Source organism: Pelobates fuscus, chromosome 6 (genome assembly GCF_036172605.1).
Source record: "Pelobates fuscus isolate aPelFus1 chromosome 6, aPelFus1.pri, whole genome shotgun sequence".
NCBI classification, from domain to species: domain Eukaryota; kingdom Metazoa; phylum Chordata; class Amphibia; order Anura; family Pelobatidae; genus Pelobates; species Pelobates fuscus.
In genome coordinates, this window is record NC_086322.1 from 127715753 (window position 1) to 127731862 (window position 16110).

The following is a 16110-nucleotide window of genomic DNA, read 5'->3' on the forward strand; positions in this document are numbered from 1 at the left end:
GATCCTGTTCTACACCAGACCAGTGGAGCCAAACTGCAGCCAGAGCCCATCACCATCCTCATCAGGTTGTAAGTAGGCAATCTAGTATGTTATTAGTGACACTAATCTCTAATTAACCTCACATTAAAGGGACACTATAGTCCCCAGAAACACTGCAGTTTAATGAAGTGGTTCTGGTGTCTATAGCCTTGGTTGCCAAATGCTCTAGGTATGCCCCTGATGGAACCAATGCTGATTTTTTACAATCTTTAATTGTAATTGCAATCTTTAAATGGGTATTATAACATCTGCCACAATAAAAAAAAAACTAAATTAACAGCGACAAGAGGTGAAGAACCCGTCCAAACAAGCTTACAATAAATTTATGTGCAATAACTTGTCCCTGTAATATAAAAAATTGTCTTAAAACATAGAGAACACACAGACTCATATTGATTTAAGATTTTAAAATGATCTGGCTTGTTATTTGTTTTAACTATTAGACTGAAAGGGAGAGGTATATGGTGGACTTAAAACAAAGGTTACTTAAGCACAAACATGTTATGCACTTGTGATCTGAAAATCATATTTTAGGATTAAGTTGGTATTACTCCTGCCCAATCACCCAAATATGCACATGGTGGGTGTCCACAACCACCTTAAATAATAAAATACCACATTAAAAACAAAAAACAATGTTCAGGGGCTTTCTCCAAGCCATATAGTCAGAATCTCTGTATTTAGTCTCAGTGTGTCCCTAAAGTTCAGCACTGTATTTTTTTTATGAAATGTACTACCAGACTGTCCCAGTTTTCCAGGTACAATTCATTCCATTATTGTGTTGTTCTATAGCCTCAAGACTAATTGTTTAAATTGGATTTGTAATATAGAATTTGTAATATGTTTTAAGTACTAGAAATGTGCCACGTTCATTAATTTGTATTCTGCTGGTCATGTCCCGGAACTCAAAGGGATAAACACATGAAATAAAGATATGTATTTTATAGCTATCTTTACCCCTTCAGGCCAATGGATAGGCAAGTCATCTCTCAAGGGATTAATATTTAATGAATCAGAAAGAGGCACATTGAGATTTTCAGACTGAGGAGGTTGAGCTGGATTTCCGTAGTAGAATCTGGTGGTCGTCAAACATCTCAAAACTTCACCAGCTACCACTTCTCTCCTCAAACCTCTGGATGTACATGTCTACATTATGATAAGTTGTATTGACATCAAATTTCACCGTAAATCAACATGTTTAATGCCTTCCAGTTTTAGAGGGATTTCTTCTGACAATACATAGGCAAACATGACAAATAAAAAAAACATACAGTAGAAACACTGTACATACAGTCCCTACTGTATAAAGTACATTTTTAAGTGGAATTGCCCTGATTTAATACAAGTAACAACGCAAAAAACAAATACTAGGTTTCTGAGATTAAATCCACAGAAACGAACAATATGTTGAAGATACATATTTTCTCTCTGCACTGAATGTCGGTTGCCACAGCAACTCATGTCATTATGAACACCTTTATAATCTGTGGGATCGCAGCCCACGCACAAGAATCTAGGATTGCAGAACAAAGGTACATCTAATCTTAAATGTTCCACAGAGGTTACTCTGAGTCTGTGTTTTGTTATAACAATTGTTAAAGAGAATTTAATTCCCTGTATACTTGGGCTAATAATCGCACTTCAATATTTGTTGCCATGTTATATAAAGGTTAGTAAAGGCTATTAACATCAATAATACTACACCATGCAAATTGCTTTCACCCAGTTTGTGAATTTTCTAAATGCAAGACACATTTGATTGTGTACTTTTTCATATTGCCATCACTGCTTACGGTCAATTCACACCTTACATTTGTTGTTGTTCAGTTTGTTGAATGCACACATTTTCTGTAGCACTGTTTTGCCAAATAAAAGTTAAATGCTCAATTAGCCTGAGGATAGAATGCTTAATCTGGGTAGGAAGCTAGAACAGCTTTGTAATATTTAGAAATCATGAAGTCGATGTTATTTAAAGTGGCTGTTACACCTAGAATTCATTGGGAAACACAACATACAGTTAGTGTAAAAACACATTATTTATCATAATTAAAAAAAAAAAAAAAAAACCTGTTTAAATTGCATCTGTTGAACAAGGACCACCCAGGTGCTCCAATCTTCTCTCAAACAAGCTGTCACGATTTAAGGTTTGGCAAGAATAACGAATAAAAGGGCTTATAATGTCTAAACACCTTATTGAGTTATTTTTAAGGTTATTTTTGAAAAAAACTAAATATTATCAATAAGAATTAAAAAGTGACTAATAAAGAGACACAATCATCATTGGTAATAGCATAATGTTATCAGGAACATACAGTGGGGGAACTGCAATGTATGCCTAGTAACAAACCTTTGAAGTTGGGCCTAATCCTTGGATCATAAGTTACCAAAAGTCTGTTCAGGATGTTGCTAGTAGAATTTACAGGGACTCTTGCAAGATCTTCTGCAGATTGCTGGCTAAAAAAAACAAAAAAAAAAAGAGAGAGAGAGAGAAATGAGAGACAAAAATCAAGTACAATGTTTTACAACATTACAACATAAACATACTAATACATAGCACAGTGTATGATAAAGTCATCAGCTGGTAATTACCATGAGTTAAATGAACACTATAGTGTTATAAATACAAAGTAGTATAGTGTTCGGAATATAAAGCTGTGAATACTTAGTGTCCTTCTGCCTCCCTCCCCCAGGGCTGGGATTGGATCAGGTGGGGCCATGGCTACAGACGGCAAGGGCCATCCATTGGACCAGGTGGGACCATGGCTACATATGGCATGGGTTGGCCCGTCCATTGGACCAGGTGGGGCCATGGCTACAGACGGCAAGGACCGTCCATTGGACCAGGTGGGACCATGGCTACATATGGCAAGGGCTGACCCGTCCATTGGACCAGGTGGGGCCATGGCTGCAGGCGGCACTTTGACAGGGGGCAGCAAAACTGTACACTGAGCATGGGACGCTGGATTCGGTTGACTGGCAGGAGGGGAGCGCACTGCACAGCACTCACCTCATGCTGATCTCAGCATGTAGCGTGGCCGAGCCATGTCCTGGGGTAGAGGAACTTGTTTCCCTCTCCCCGGTCTGACAGGAAGCACTCACTGAAAGCACCAAACTGCATCATTTTAGATTGGGGAGAGGGAAACAAGTTCCTTTATCCTGGTTTGGGCTCGAGCACCCAACACGCAGGAGATAAGAAATTCTAGATTAAAGAGACTCTGCAATAAAATATCCTAAAATATGCAGGTTCCTTCTCAGGAAGTGTTTAGGAAGGCCGTGCAAGTTATTTACAGGGAAGTTTTGTCGGAGTTGGTATCTTATTTGTATAAAATAATTCTCTCAAGGTGCTGACACACCTTTGTTGTCTAGGGGGATAGTAGTTCAGATGAAGTTTATGGAAATAATGAAAATAATGAAAGGATTCCTCCTGCTGTGCAAATGGTGAGTTTATTTCTGTAGAACAGCAGAGCAGGCTGTTTCACATTTACATTCAGCAGCACTTAATGGATGACAATACAATGTAACAGAATGTATGAGAGATTGAACATACTTACAGGAAGTTATACAATAGATCACATGATCAAATCCCTTGTCATGACTTGAAACAAAAGTAACTTCTTCAGTTAGGTTGTAGCTTGGATGAACCTAACCAAAACTAAAACAATGCACACAACTATGTTGTAACTGGCTTATACCTTTAAACAAGGTATTCTATTCTATTGGAAATGAAGCAAGCCTTAAACCATTAATCTCTCACAATCATACCCTCATTACAATAGCATATCCAGTTGTGGTTGACCTTGAGATGTCTACTGCCCTTGTTTATACTATAGTCGCATATCCACTGGCGTGACTAAGTGTTTTATCCCATAAATGGCATTGAATTGAGCGAGGCTGCAGGGACATGATCTATACACCAAAACTGCTTCCTTCATTTAAGGCACAGTTCAAGCATCATAACTTAAAGGACCACTATAGTGCCAGGAAAACATACTCGTTTTCCTGGCACTATAGTGCCCTGAGGGTGCCCCAACCCTCAGGGACCCCCTCCCGCCGGGCTCTGGGGACAGGAAGGGGATAAATCTTACCTTTCTCCAGCGCCGGGCGGGGAGCTCTCCTCCTCCTCTCCGCCTCTTCTCCTCCTCCTCAGCTGAATGCGCACGCGCGGCAAGAGCCGCGCGCGCATTCAGCCAGTCTCATAGGAAAGCATTCATAATGCTTTCCTATGGACGCTGGCGTCTTCTCACTGTGATTTTCACAGTGAGAAGCACACAAGCGCCTCTAGCGGCTGTCAAGAGACAGCCACTGGAGGCTGGATTAACCCTAACATAAACATAGCAGTTTCTCTGAAACTGCTATGTTTATAGAAAAATGGGTTAATCCTAGAGGGACCAGGCACCCAGACCACTTCATTAAGCTGAAGTGGTCTGGGTGCCTAGAGTGGTCCTTTAATCTAAATTAAGTTGTTATCGTGACAGGTATTTATCCAGTTCATTTTTAAATACCATCTGCACTATATTGTGTTTATTTTTATCTTTTAGATCTACCCCAAATTTAAGATTTTAACAAGATAACGTGGAGTAAGTCACCCCATACATTATGTTATATTTTATATTAAGTGCTCAAATTAAGGTGTTGGTTTTACTTATACCACTTTATAAAGCTGTTTTGGTGCCTATAGTATTCCTTTCAGCACACCATTGACTCAGTCTGCCCCAGTACACATCCATTTTAAAATTTCAAGTCATTTATTCTTATTGATGAAAGGCAATTCCAACATTATTTTTTCTTTTGTGTCAGGAAATCATGTAAATACGTGGGGACACTTAAACAGATTTGATGCAGGAGATGTTTGTCATCCGATTGCATTCCGATGAATGTTACTCACAATATGAATCTAGGTTATGGAAAATTAATATTGAATGACTGCATTAATATTATTGCTGCCTGCATTCTTAAAGGTCATGAAATGAATTTTAGTAATAAAAGAGAAAGCACAGCAGATCACGTTAACAAAATCATATATATATAAGTATATATCGTTTGTTTCCTATCCAAAGCAGAAAGGACACCATGGAAATGTGGTATATTTCTGGTTGTTCTCCCAATCTTAAGTTTATACATTAAATCCAGTCTTTCTATTCTGAAGCATTAGAGACCTATAAGGCATGTGCAGCAATCGATGAGCTCAGATAGTCAGATGCTTCTCAAAGCAAGGCACGGAATCCAATGCTTCTTTATAAGACGCATTTAAAGCGTTCAGCAACACTGAACATTATTTATAGTCTTCATTAAGAAGTACCTCTAGTGGCTTTCTGACTTTCAAATGTAAACATTGCAGTTTCTCATAAATGGCTTACGTTTGTCAGGCTACAGGGACAAGGCCTATGCACCAATATCACTACCTTAAGATGTATTGGTTTCGGTGCTTATGCTGTCCTTTAGGTCAAACTTTACTAAGTCAAGTTAATACACTTTATCCACTTTAGGTCCAACTTCAAGATAATCTATCCATCTTATATAGTTCTCCTTTTCAGGTCTTTACAGTACTTGGCTACAATCTGCGGTTTGGATCAGTTTCTAGTCCTTGAAAGTCTTTAAGCTACCTCATAAGAACATTGTCATTTTAAAGAGGCACTGTCACCCTCATATTAAAAATGAGCATTTCATAAATATAGTATTTTTATGAAATACTCATTATAACTGTGTTGGAATTTACATAAAATTCCAACCCAGCCAATAGAAATACAGAGACAAGGTAGAGCCTACTTTGTCTCTGTATTTCTTCTCCGTCTGACAGCACTAGCTGCAAAAGGAACACAGCACCCAGGCCACTTCAATGAGCTGAAGTGGCCTGAGTACCTACAGTGTCCCTTTAAGTACTGTGATCATGAATAGTAAACCAGTATTCCCAACATGATGTGAAAGGGGAATGAAAGTAAACATTTAAAAAGACATAACAATATATAAAATTCTCAGGACCATTTAATAAAGTGAGTATTCATGGTGAATTTGAAGCTAATTTAAAATTGAAGATCAAACAAGCCAAACAAGAAAACAAACCCCAAGTCAGTGAGGCTACTCTGGCCTCAAATGTGAAATTCACTAGGAATTCAATTTGAATTCTCAGTTTAGTAAATGACTATGGAAATGCACTTTCATGTATAAAGATCCAAGACTAATTTACCTGTTCATTATTGTTTGTTCATTGCATACACAGTACCCCTAAATTTAGCTGCTTTGTAATAAACCTTTAACTTAATCAAAGTAAGTAATCTATAAAGTTAGAACTTCCAAAATTAACATGCTTTCTTCCTTTAAATGCATTCACGGTTCAGTATTTAATTCTGCAGTAAGCCTCATTTTTTTTGTCACCCATCCATGAATGTGTATACTCTGCATCTAATGCTATTTTCAATTTCAGTCTCCAATTTTTCAATTATATATAGAGCAATAGAAGCTTTTTAATGTTTAATTTATATGATTAATAAAAATTTTATGTTTCTGTGGAAACAAAAAATCAGGTAGCAAATTGATATTAAAATATTACGTTTTAAAAGCAGTAGGGGAAATGAGGAGGAAATACTGTTTCAGCTTTTAAGTGAATTTGAAGAAAAATAAACTGAAAATTAAATAAGGCTTCAATACATTTGTGGATCTAAGAAAATGAATGCAAGCGAGAGCCAAAGCAAACTTGAAATGTCAAGAACAAAAACTTTAATTTGTAAAATTTCAAGTGACTGGTTTCTTTAACATGCTTTATTTCAGCATGTGAATTGAAAACGATTACTAAAAGTCTAACTTTTGCTACAAAGTTACAAAATATGTGTAAGTTTTTCAGTTTTAAAACTGTATCAGTTAATTTTACAGAATGAAAATAAACACACTCCCATCTACACATTTTTACAAAATAATGAAATTATATTATTACCTAATATTTAAAGGCTGTATAGTAGAAGTTACATACACATGCATTTAACAATGCAAATGCAAAACCACTTTGCACACGATAAATTCTTTGACCTAAAACACTGATTTGTAGAAGAAACCATATAACCCACTCAACAAAACACATAAATTAACAGCAATATCCAGTTCTCTCCTCAATTAGCATTCAGACACTTCGACCAAGAGGCATATGGGGTATGTCCAACATCACTGATGCAGACAGTGAAAGCAACATACCCATATGAGATAATCTTAGGGTGCAATTAATCCGGAACAATCTCCCCACCTTCGTTAAATGCAATGCAGAACTAAAAATATAACAACATGTCTTAAACTGTGAATGTCATAAAACTGTTAGCTGTTACTGCAATAAAATACACATATTTGTATTTAGCAATGTCAGATTAAAACACTACCCCCATGTACAGGTTTCATGGTGTTTTGGAAAGTTACAGAGTCAAATATAGCATGTTACATTTTTCAGTTTTCAGTATATACACATTGAAATTTCCAAGATTAGTTATGTTGCCTTTGAGACCATATGGTAGCCCAGGAATGAAAATTACCCCCATGATGGTATACTGTTTGCAAAAGGAGACATCCCAAGGTATTAAAATGGGGTATGTCCAGACTTTTTAGTAGCCACTTAGTCACAAACACTGGGCAAAGTTAGCATTCATATTTGTTTGTGTGTAAAAAAAATGCAAATATCTAAATTGAACACAAATTTTAGCCAGTGTTTGTGACTAAGTAACTACTAAAAAAGACTTAACATACCCCATTTGCAAAACCTTGAGATGTCTACTTTTGCAAATGGTATGCAATTGTGGGGGTAATTCTCGTTCCTGGGCTACCATACTGTCTCAAAAGCAGCATAACCAACCTGGCAAATTTCAATGTAAAAAAACGGAAATGCAAGCCTTATATTTGACCCACTATAAAACCTCTAGATGGGGGTTCTGTTATACTCGTCAGACTTCACTGAACACAAATATCAACGTATCACAACAACGATATCATCAGTGAAAGTGCTGTTTGTGTGTGAAAAATGCAAAAAAATTGCACTTTCACTGATGATATCCTTGTTGAGATATGTTTTACTGTTTTAAAACACTAATATTTGTGTTCAGCGAAGTCTCCTGAGTAAATCAGTACCCCCGTGATTTATATGACTTGATTATGAAAAAATGTTATATAAATATGTATTTAGAATGTAAATATATATATATATATATATATATATATTTTTTTTTTTTTATTTATGTATAGCTTTATGTATATATATATATTTGTGTACGGGATTATGGAAGGGGGCGCACATTAAAGTGGTGTAGTTTTTATAAATAAGAGTCGGTTGAGGTGTGCCGAAACCGACGCGAGGTTAGTCCTGCAAAAAGAGGGCCCACCCAGATATAATGATATATAAAGAGGGTGTGGTGGGAGGGAATTTCCGAAATCGTCGAAGACAGGTAAGTAAGGGGTTTGCTGGGTTTAAATAGGCTTAAAATCCCTCCCACAACTTCAGGCATACGCCTTCTATATATATACATATAAAAAGTTAGATATATAGATACATATATGCATTTATAACGTCATTCTAAATGTATTTTGATTTAAATATATATGTATATTAATATTAAAATACAGTTGGGAAAAAATTAAACAGGTATATAATTTTTTTCAATTTAAAAAATAAAAAAATATTTTATTTTTTAATTTTTGTAAAATGTATTTACAAGATCATGTATATACATATATATATGATCTAATTACTTTTATTTACTTTATTAAACTTTTTAATAATTTTTACCAACTTTTAAAACTTTTTTGCAGGCTTTAGGGGGACAGCCTGAGAGCTCAGGCAACACCCTGCAGGCACTGCATAGGCCGGCTATTCCAGCCATGTGATTGCGAGGCCCCTGCAACCACATGGCCCAGGAGGGCCTGATCGGGCAGAGAGAGTCTGTCTGAGCTCCCAAGCAGACCCCAGGACTGCGACCACCGTAGGGGGAATGTCAAAGACGTTCTATGCCACCCTCCGACGCCCACCATCCTTAAGGGGTTAAAGAAACACTATAGTTCTGGGGTGGCTGTTCAGCTCTCCTGTCAGAGCATTAAAAAGTTGAGTTTACTTACCTTTATTCCCATGTCGTTTTGGGCTCGCCACGGCTGGCCCCGACTTGCTCTGCCTCTATGGCTGAGTCATCAATCTTGATTATCTCAGCCAATCCAATGCTTTCCCATAGGCAAGCATTGGGAGGCTATTCTACATGCGGGGTTATTGGGAGGCTATTGTGCATCAGTTGCAATGGCAGTGGAAATAGAGATAGGTGTAACTCTACAGGAGAGCTATCATTAAATGTTAACTTTTTTGTTTTTTGTTTATTATATATAGTGAAACTTAACATATTCTTTTAAATTATGTATATTGATTTAAAAAAAAAAAAAAAACTTTTTATCAAACTGAGCAGCCATGTTGGACCAGGCTCTCTTGTTACCTGACCAACTGCTGCTCAAACCAACATGTTTGCTGCTGTAGTTTCATATAAAACAATCACAGAAGTAGGCACGTCAGGCTCAGCAGAAGTTAATCGGATAATAGTAGAATCTATCCCAACAGTGAACATTTGAAGATGGTTGTCCTTAATTGTTGGCTACAATGATGTCAATCTTGTTTTGAATTTGACCAAACAGTGAGTCATCAGAATTACATTCTTATTGCAAATTATTATATTTGCCAACAAAAAAAAAACCAATGGAATATAACTGCATGCCTCCTAACTGTACGGGCCCGATTTTAGGTGCTGTCCCAATTTTGTTCCTTGATATCCCGCATCCTGGGACACCAGCGAACTGTCTCTGGGCAGCATAGCACAAGCACATCAAGGACCATGCAGAGAGTGCTTTAACAGCACTCTCTGCATGATCCTCTATGTAGGGGGCTAAATGGAAACAGAGCCAAATTACCCATAAGGCAACATAGGCGGGCGGGTAAATTTTGTTTGAGACGGCCCTCTCTCAACAGATATCCTCACATCATTGAGGGAGTACTGTGTCATGCACAGGGTGCAGATCACTTTAAAATCTCCCTCGCGGTTCTCTGGTGCTTCTCAATGACACAGAGAAGTGCAGCCCTTCACTGTAAGTCACAGACCGAGTGCTGGAACCATAAGGTAGCTGTTACAGTTATCTGTACTCAATAAAGGTACAGACCACAACAATCTCCCACCGGACCACCAGGGATCTTGCCCAGAATGGCCTCCACTGGACAATTCCCCTCCTGCTAAAATGTAAACAGGAGGTGGCCGAATTAATATATTTCCCTCACCTTCCTCCATCAAGAAACCACACAACACAACCTCCCCAACAAACACAACACTGCCCTCTACCCATACACAGCAGTTAGATTCCTCCACCACATACAACACTCAACCAGGACACACAAGCAAACTCAGCCTTCCCCCTTATGAAGCTCTCAGCCTCCTCTACACACAGCACTCTGATATAGTTTCCAACACACATACAACACTCAGCAACTACATACAACACTAACAGCAGAGAGCCCAGTGCTGTAGGCACAAAATGTGTCTCTTGGACTGTGTTATTCACTAAAATGTAAATTGCAGGGAATTCAGAGTGATTTTGAAAATGTAGGCCAAATATTCTGAATTGGAGGTATTTTTCAAGTCAGTGATGTTTTTTTTTTTTAGTTCAGGTTCTTTGGCCTAAAATGTGGGATCCACTTGGAATTTCCAGTAATTCATACTTTAGTGAAGGGGTAAGTAACCTTTGGCACTCCAGCTGTTATGGACTACATCTACCTTAAAGCTCTTACAGCCATAATGATGGTAAAGGATCAGAGGAGATGCAGTCCACAACAGCTGGAATTCCTTATGTTGCCTATCCCTACTTTAGGGAATAAGTCAAAAAATGTGCAGTTACATAAAAAAAAAAAAAACACGACAACTTAGAATGCAGAAGTTTTCAGATGTATGTCCATCTTGGGTAAGGTGTAGAGCAATGCCACAATCTGAGCTTTTCGAAAAAATGGTAACTACTTCCATTCCATTAAATTCTTGCCAGAAAGGTTTACAAAGGGAAAGCAAGCATGAAGTGAACTTTTACCACTTTCTCAAAAGGCATCTTCACAAGTCTCTCGGCAACTTAATTAAGCTGTCACGTAAACAATTTATCAAGAGAATCTTCTGCTGAACATACCAGCTTTATTTTGGCAGTTTATATATATATATATATATATATATATATATAAACTTTATTCAGATTTTATATACATATATCATTATTTAGTGCGAGGATAAAAAGTTGTGAAAAAGTTGAAAATAAATAAATAAAAATTTTCCCATAGTTTACCTTATAATAATTATAGCAAGGTGAAATTAAAGACAAATTTCTTAAATGGGTTGAACCAAGCACCATGACCACTTAATGTAAAGCCACTTCCATCCGCGTCATTGGAGCATCATTAGATAGCCCAAGAAAAGAGGCCCAGGCCATTTATTGTCAATTCTGTGCATATTTGGCTTTTGATGCTGGAACGCACAGCCTGCTAGTGCTAGCCAATGGTGACATGACACTCTATTTGTCGCTCATGTCCTCACATCAGTCCACCCTGCCGGACATCTGTCCCCCCCTGGCAAGGAGAGACATCAGCCGAGGTGGTTTGGGCTTTAGCAATATAATTTTTTTATTTTTTTTTAACAGTACAGAAATAGCTACTCTGATACAAAACAGTGTTTTACTAAAACACTGTTATATTGATTGGAGTAACCCTTTAAATTAGACATAATATGTTGTTCTGATTTTATTACACATCACTATCAGCAGGTTATAACGAGGGACAGGTTATTTGGGCGCCCAGGAGGAGCGCCCCACCCATAAGTTGATGCCTGAAGCTGCAAAAGAAGGACAGGATGCCCTAATCACACTAGGATTGTACACAAACCGGTCACGTGATCTTGATGATTTCGGTGCGATGCTAAATATGTTCGATACTTTAAATGGATCATTGCTGACTGAGAGGAAGCTAAGTGAATCATTGAAATGTGTGAAGTGTATTTTTTTTGCATCCTAATAAATGTTTACTTTTAGCACTGTTGCCAGCACTTTCTATATAGGTATTTACTGGGCTCATTGACAGGTGAGCAAGATTATTGCACTTTATCCTGTAACCATAGTATAGATATACTGCACCATCATATGTTCCTCTTTCTCTTTTTGAGATTGGAAAACCAGGATTGAAGAACGATGGGATACTACCTTTAAAGGCATAACTGCACCAAAAGTAAGTCTTTACTTTTATGGGCTCTACCCCATGTGAGTGTATCTATTTCTCCTTGTATGTGTGCAATATTTCATTACTATCTGCACTATATGTCTTTTTCTCTTTTATATTTGTGGATATGCTACTACTTTCAACGCCATGCAAGAGAGTAAGATAATTCCTATTACACTCCATTTATAATAGTGCTCCACTATTTAATTATAAGTAATTCAAAATATCCTGTATTGTACTGTATTTTGGGGTGAGGGAAGTAAGGTATCCTTAATGAGTGTTTTTCGGCTGCTGTTATTTTGATTGGAACATACTAAGTTTTTTATATTTACACTATTTTTCAAACCTGCCCTTTCTTTTGTTTAATTTGTGCTTCTATTTTAAGCCTATTAGGAGCCATGTAATCCAAAATGGCATTACAAGTGTATATTTCTAAAATCTAGACACCCAAAAATGTTGCATTTTGACATTTGTCATGCTGCCATTTTATCATCAACCATTATATTAGTGGTATTATTATAAAGTTCAGTCATTTTTTGGCACTCATACAACCTTGCCGCCACAATCTCAATATACCAGAGCACTATGGAGCATATAGTAACACTGAGCCAGGCCAGTATATTTGAGTTATACATCACTACTGTTAGAATGTTACTGGCCAACTGATATGTTAGGACCTATCCTGTTTATTTTCAATTTATCTTTATCTGTTATGAAACGTTTTATTTCTTAGCCTGATACTGGCCATCAAAACAAGTTCAGAGTTAATGTGGGAGCTGGAAGGCAACTTACTTCTGCCTCTGATTCCAAGTCATATTAACTGTAAATCTCTTAATAAATCTCATAAGGTTCCTACATAAACATGCTTTTCACTCCTGGAAGAAAAGGAAGAAAAAAACAAATAGAACGTTGGCTGTAGGACAAGGTAAAAAACACTATTAATGTGCTATATTGGAAGACGAACTGAAGGTATTACACACCAATATAGTTAAGCCTTAGCTTCCTTTAAAATGTTGCAATAAGCTGGAAATACATTCAAGTAAAACCATCATATTTTAAGAGGCTAAATTTCTAGCCAATTAGTTTCCAAAGCTCTAATTAGATTTCTATGCTCCAGAAACATTGCCAAGCCGCTGATCCATGGAAAGATAGTCACCTGCAGGTAATTTCTTCATGCACAGCAGGTCCCGACTCCCGCATGTAAAATAAACATGACTGACTCTGCTAGATATATGAAAACCATGCAGCTATTTTGAAAGATGAACTCTGCTTTAGAGAAGAGGCATTCCTTAACAGAAACATATTTTCAAAACATATATTTCTGAATACCTTTAGATCAAAGAATACTCTTATTCAGGTTTGATTATTAAAGAAATATCTGAAGTAGTAATTGAAACATGCTGTTAAATGTATCTTAATGCTTTAGGTTTCTATGCTAATAAAGTGGTCTGGGTGCTGTTAGTGATGTACCGAACTGTTCGCTGGCGAATAGTTCCCAGCGAACATAGCGTGTTCGCGTTCGCCATGGCGGCCGAACACATGCGCGGTTCGATCCGCCCCCTATTCGTCATCATTGAGTAAACTTTGACCCTGTGCCTCACGGTCAGCAGACACATTCCAGCAAATTAGCAGCAAACCCTCCCACCTCCTGTACAGCATCCATTTTAGATTCATTCTGAAGCTGCATTCTTAGATAGAGGAGGGAAAGTGTAGCTGTTGCTCATTTGATAGGGAAATCGATAGCTAGGCTAGGGTATTCAGTGTCCACTACAGTCCTGAAGGACTCATCTGATCTCTGCTGTAAGGACAGCACCCCAAAAAGCCCTTTTTAGGGCTAGAACATCAGTCTGCTTTTTTTTCTTCTTTTTTTTCTGTGTAATGTAATTGCAGTTGCCTGCCTGCCAGCTTCTGTGTCAGGCTCACAGTGGATACTGTGCCCACTTGCCCAGTGCCACCACTCATATCTGGTGTCACAATAGCTTAAGCTTGCATTTAAAAACAAAAAAAAAATTTCACTGTAATAGATTGAATAGCAGTTAGTTGTCTGCAAGCGTCTGGGTGTCAGGCCTTCAGCGTGTACTCTGCCAACCTCTGCAAGTGCACTTTGCCACTCATATCTGGTGTCACAATAGCGTGCCTTTAAAAAGAAAAAAAGTTTTTCACTGTAAGCTAATAGCAGTTAGTTGTCTGCAAGCGTCTGGGTGTCAGGCCGTCAGCGTGTACTCTGCCAACCTCTGCCAGTGTACTTTGCCACTCATATCTGGTGTCACAATAGCGTGCCTTTAAAAAGAAAAAAAAGGTTTTCACTGTAAGCTAATAGCAGTCAGTGTCCTTAAAGCGGGTGTCAGGCCTTCAGCGTGTACTCTGCCAACCTCTGCAAGTGCACATTGACACTCATATCTGGTGTCATAATAGCGTGCCTTTAAAAAGAAAAAAAGTTTTTCCACTGTTATAGATTGAATAGCAGTTAGTTGTCTTCAAGCGGATGTCAGGCCTACAGCGTGTACTCTTCCAACCTCTGCCAGTGCACATTGCCACTCATATCTGGTCTCACAGTAGCTTGCACGCATAGTACCACTAATCCCCAAAAAAATTAGCGTAAGAAGCCAATGTCACAAAGTCACCCCCTTGCCCAGCGTCTGACAGCAGGCTTGTCTGAACTATTAGCCCACCAGCTTTTACCATACACGCTGGTGGAGTCTGAGGCGTTCAAAAAATTTGTGGCTATTGGGATACCGCAGTGCAAGGTACCCGGCCGAAATTTCTTTGCACAAAAGGCAATCCCCAACCTGTACTCGATTGTGCAAAAGGAAGTAATGGCATGTCTGGCACACAGTGTTGGGGCAAGGGTCCATCTGACCACTGATACCTGGTCTGCAAAGCATGGTCAGGGCAGGTATATCACCTACAGTGCGCATTGGGTAAACATGCTGACGGCTGCCAAGCATGGAATGCGTGGCTCTGCAGAGGAGTTGGTGACACCGCCACGACTTGCAGGCAGGCCTGCTGCAACCTCCTCTACTCCTCCTACTCCATCCTCTTCCCTAACCTCCTCGGCTGAGTCCTCTTCTGCTGCTGCGTCTTGCTCCACATCAACGGCACCCCCCAGGCTCCCTAGGTACTATTCCACATCCCGGATACGGCAGTGTCACTCCCTCTTGGGTTTGACATGCTTGAAAGCAGAGAGTCACACCGGACAAGCACTCCTGTCCGCCCTGAACGCACAGGTGGAAAAGTGGCTGACTCCACAGCAACTGGATATCGGCAAAGTGGTTTGTGACAACGGAACAAATTTGTTGGCGGCATTGAAGTTGGGCAAGTTGACACATGTGCCGTGCATGGCACATGTGTGTAATCTGACAGTACAACGCTTTGTGCATAAGTACACAGGCTTACAGGAAGTCCTGAAGCAGGCCAGGAAGGTGTGTGGCCATTTCAGGCGTTCCTACACGGCCATGGCGCACTTTGCAGATATCCAGCGGCGAAACAACATGCCAGTAAAGCGCTTGATTTGCAACAGCCCGACACGTTGTAATTCAACACTCCTAATGTTCGACCGCCTGCTCCAACAAGAAAAAGCCGTTAATGAATATTTGTATGACCGGGGTGCTAGGACAGCCTCTGGGGAGCTGGGAATTTTTTTGCCGCGTTACTGGATGCTCATGCGCAATGCCTGTAGGCTCATGCGTCCTATTGAGGAGGTGACAAACCTAGTCAGTCGCACCAAAGGCACCATCAGCGACATCATACCCTTTGTTTTCTTCCTGGAGCGTGCCCTGCGAAGAGTGCTGGATCAGGCCGTAGATGAGCGTGAAGAGGAAGAGGAAGAGTTG

General features: G+C 38.9%; 1 protein-coding gene across 3 annotated transcripts in view; it reads right to left on the reverse strand.

Annotated features, from left to right (window-relative positions):
• GLRB (glycine receptor beta) overlaps positions 1-16110 on the reverse strand; it is a 71786-nt gene that overhangs the window by 35461 nt on the left and 20215 nt on the right. For all 3 annotated transcript variants that reach the window (XR_010091254.1, XR_010091253.1, XM_063458239.1), the window contains exon 3: positions 2387-2493. Coding sequence is in view for 1 of the 3 variants with exons in the window: in XM_063458239.1 (XP_063314309.1) it covers positions 2387-2493 (107 nt within the window). In the remaining 2 variants the exon portion in view is untranslated. The remainder of the gene's footprint in view (positions 1-2386; positions 2494-16110) is intronic.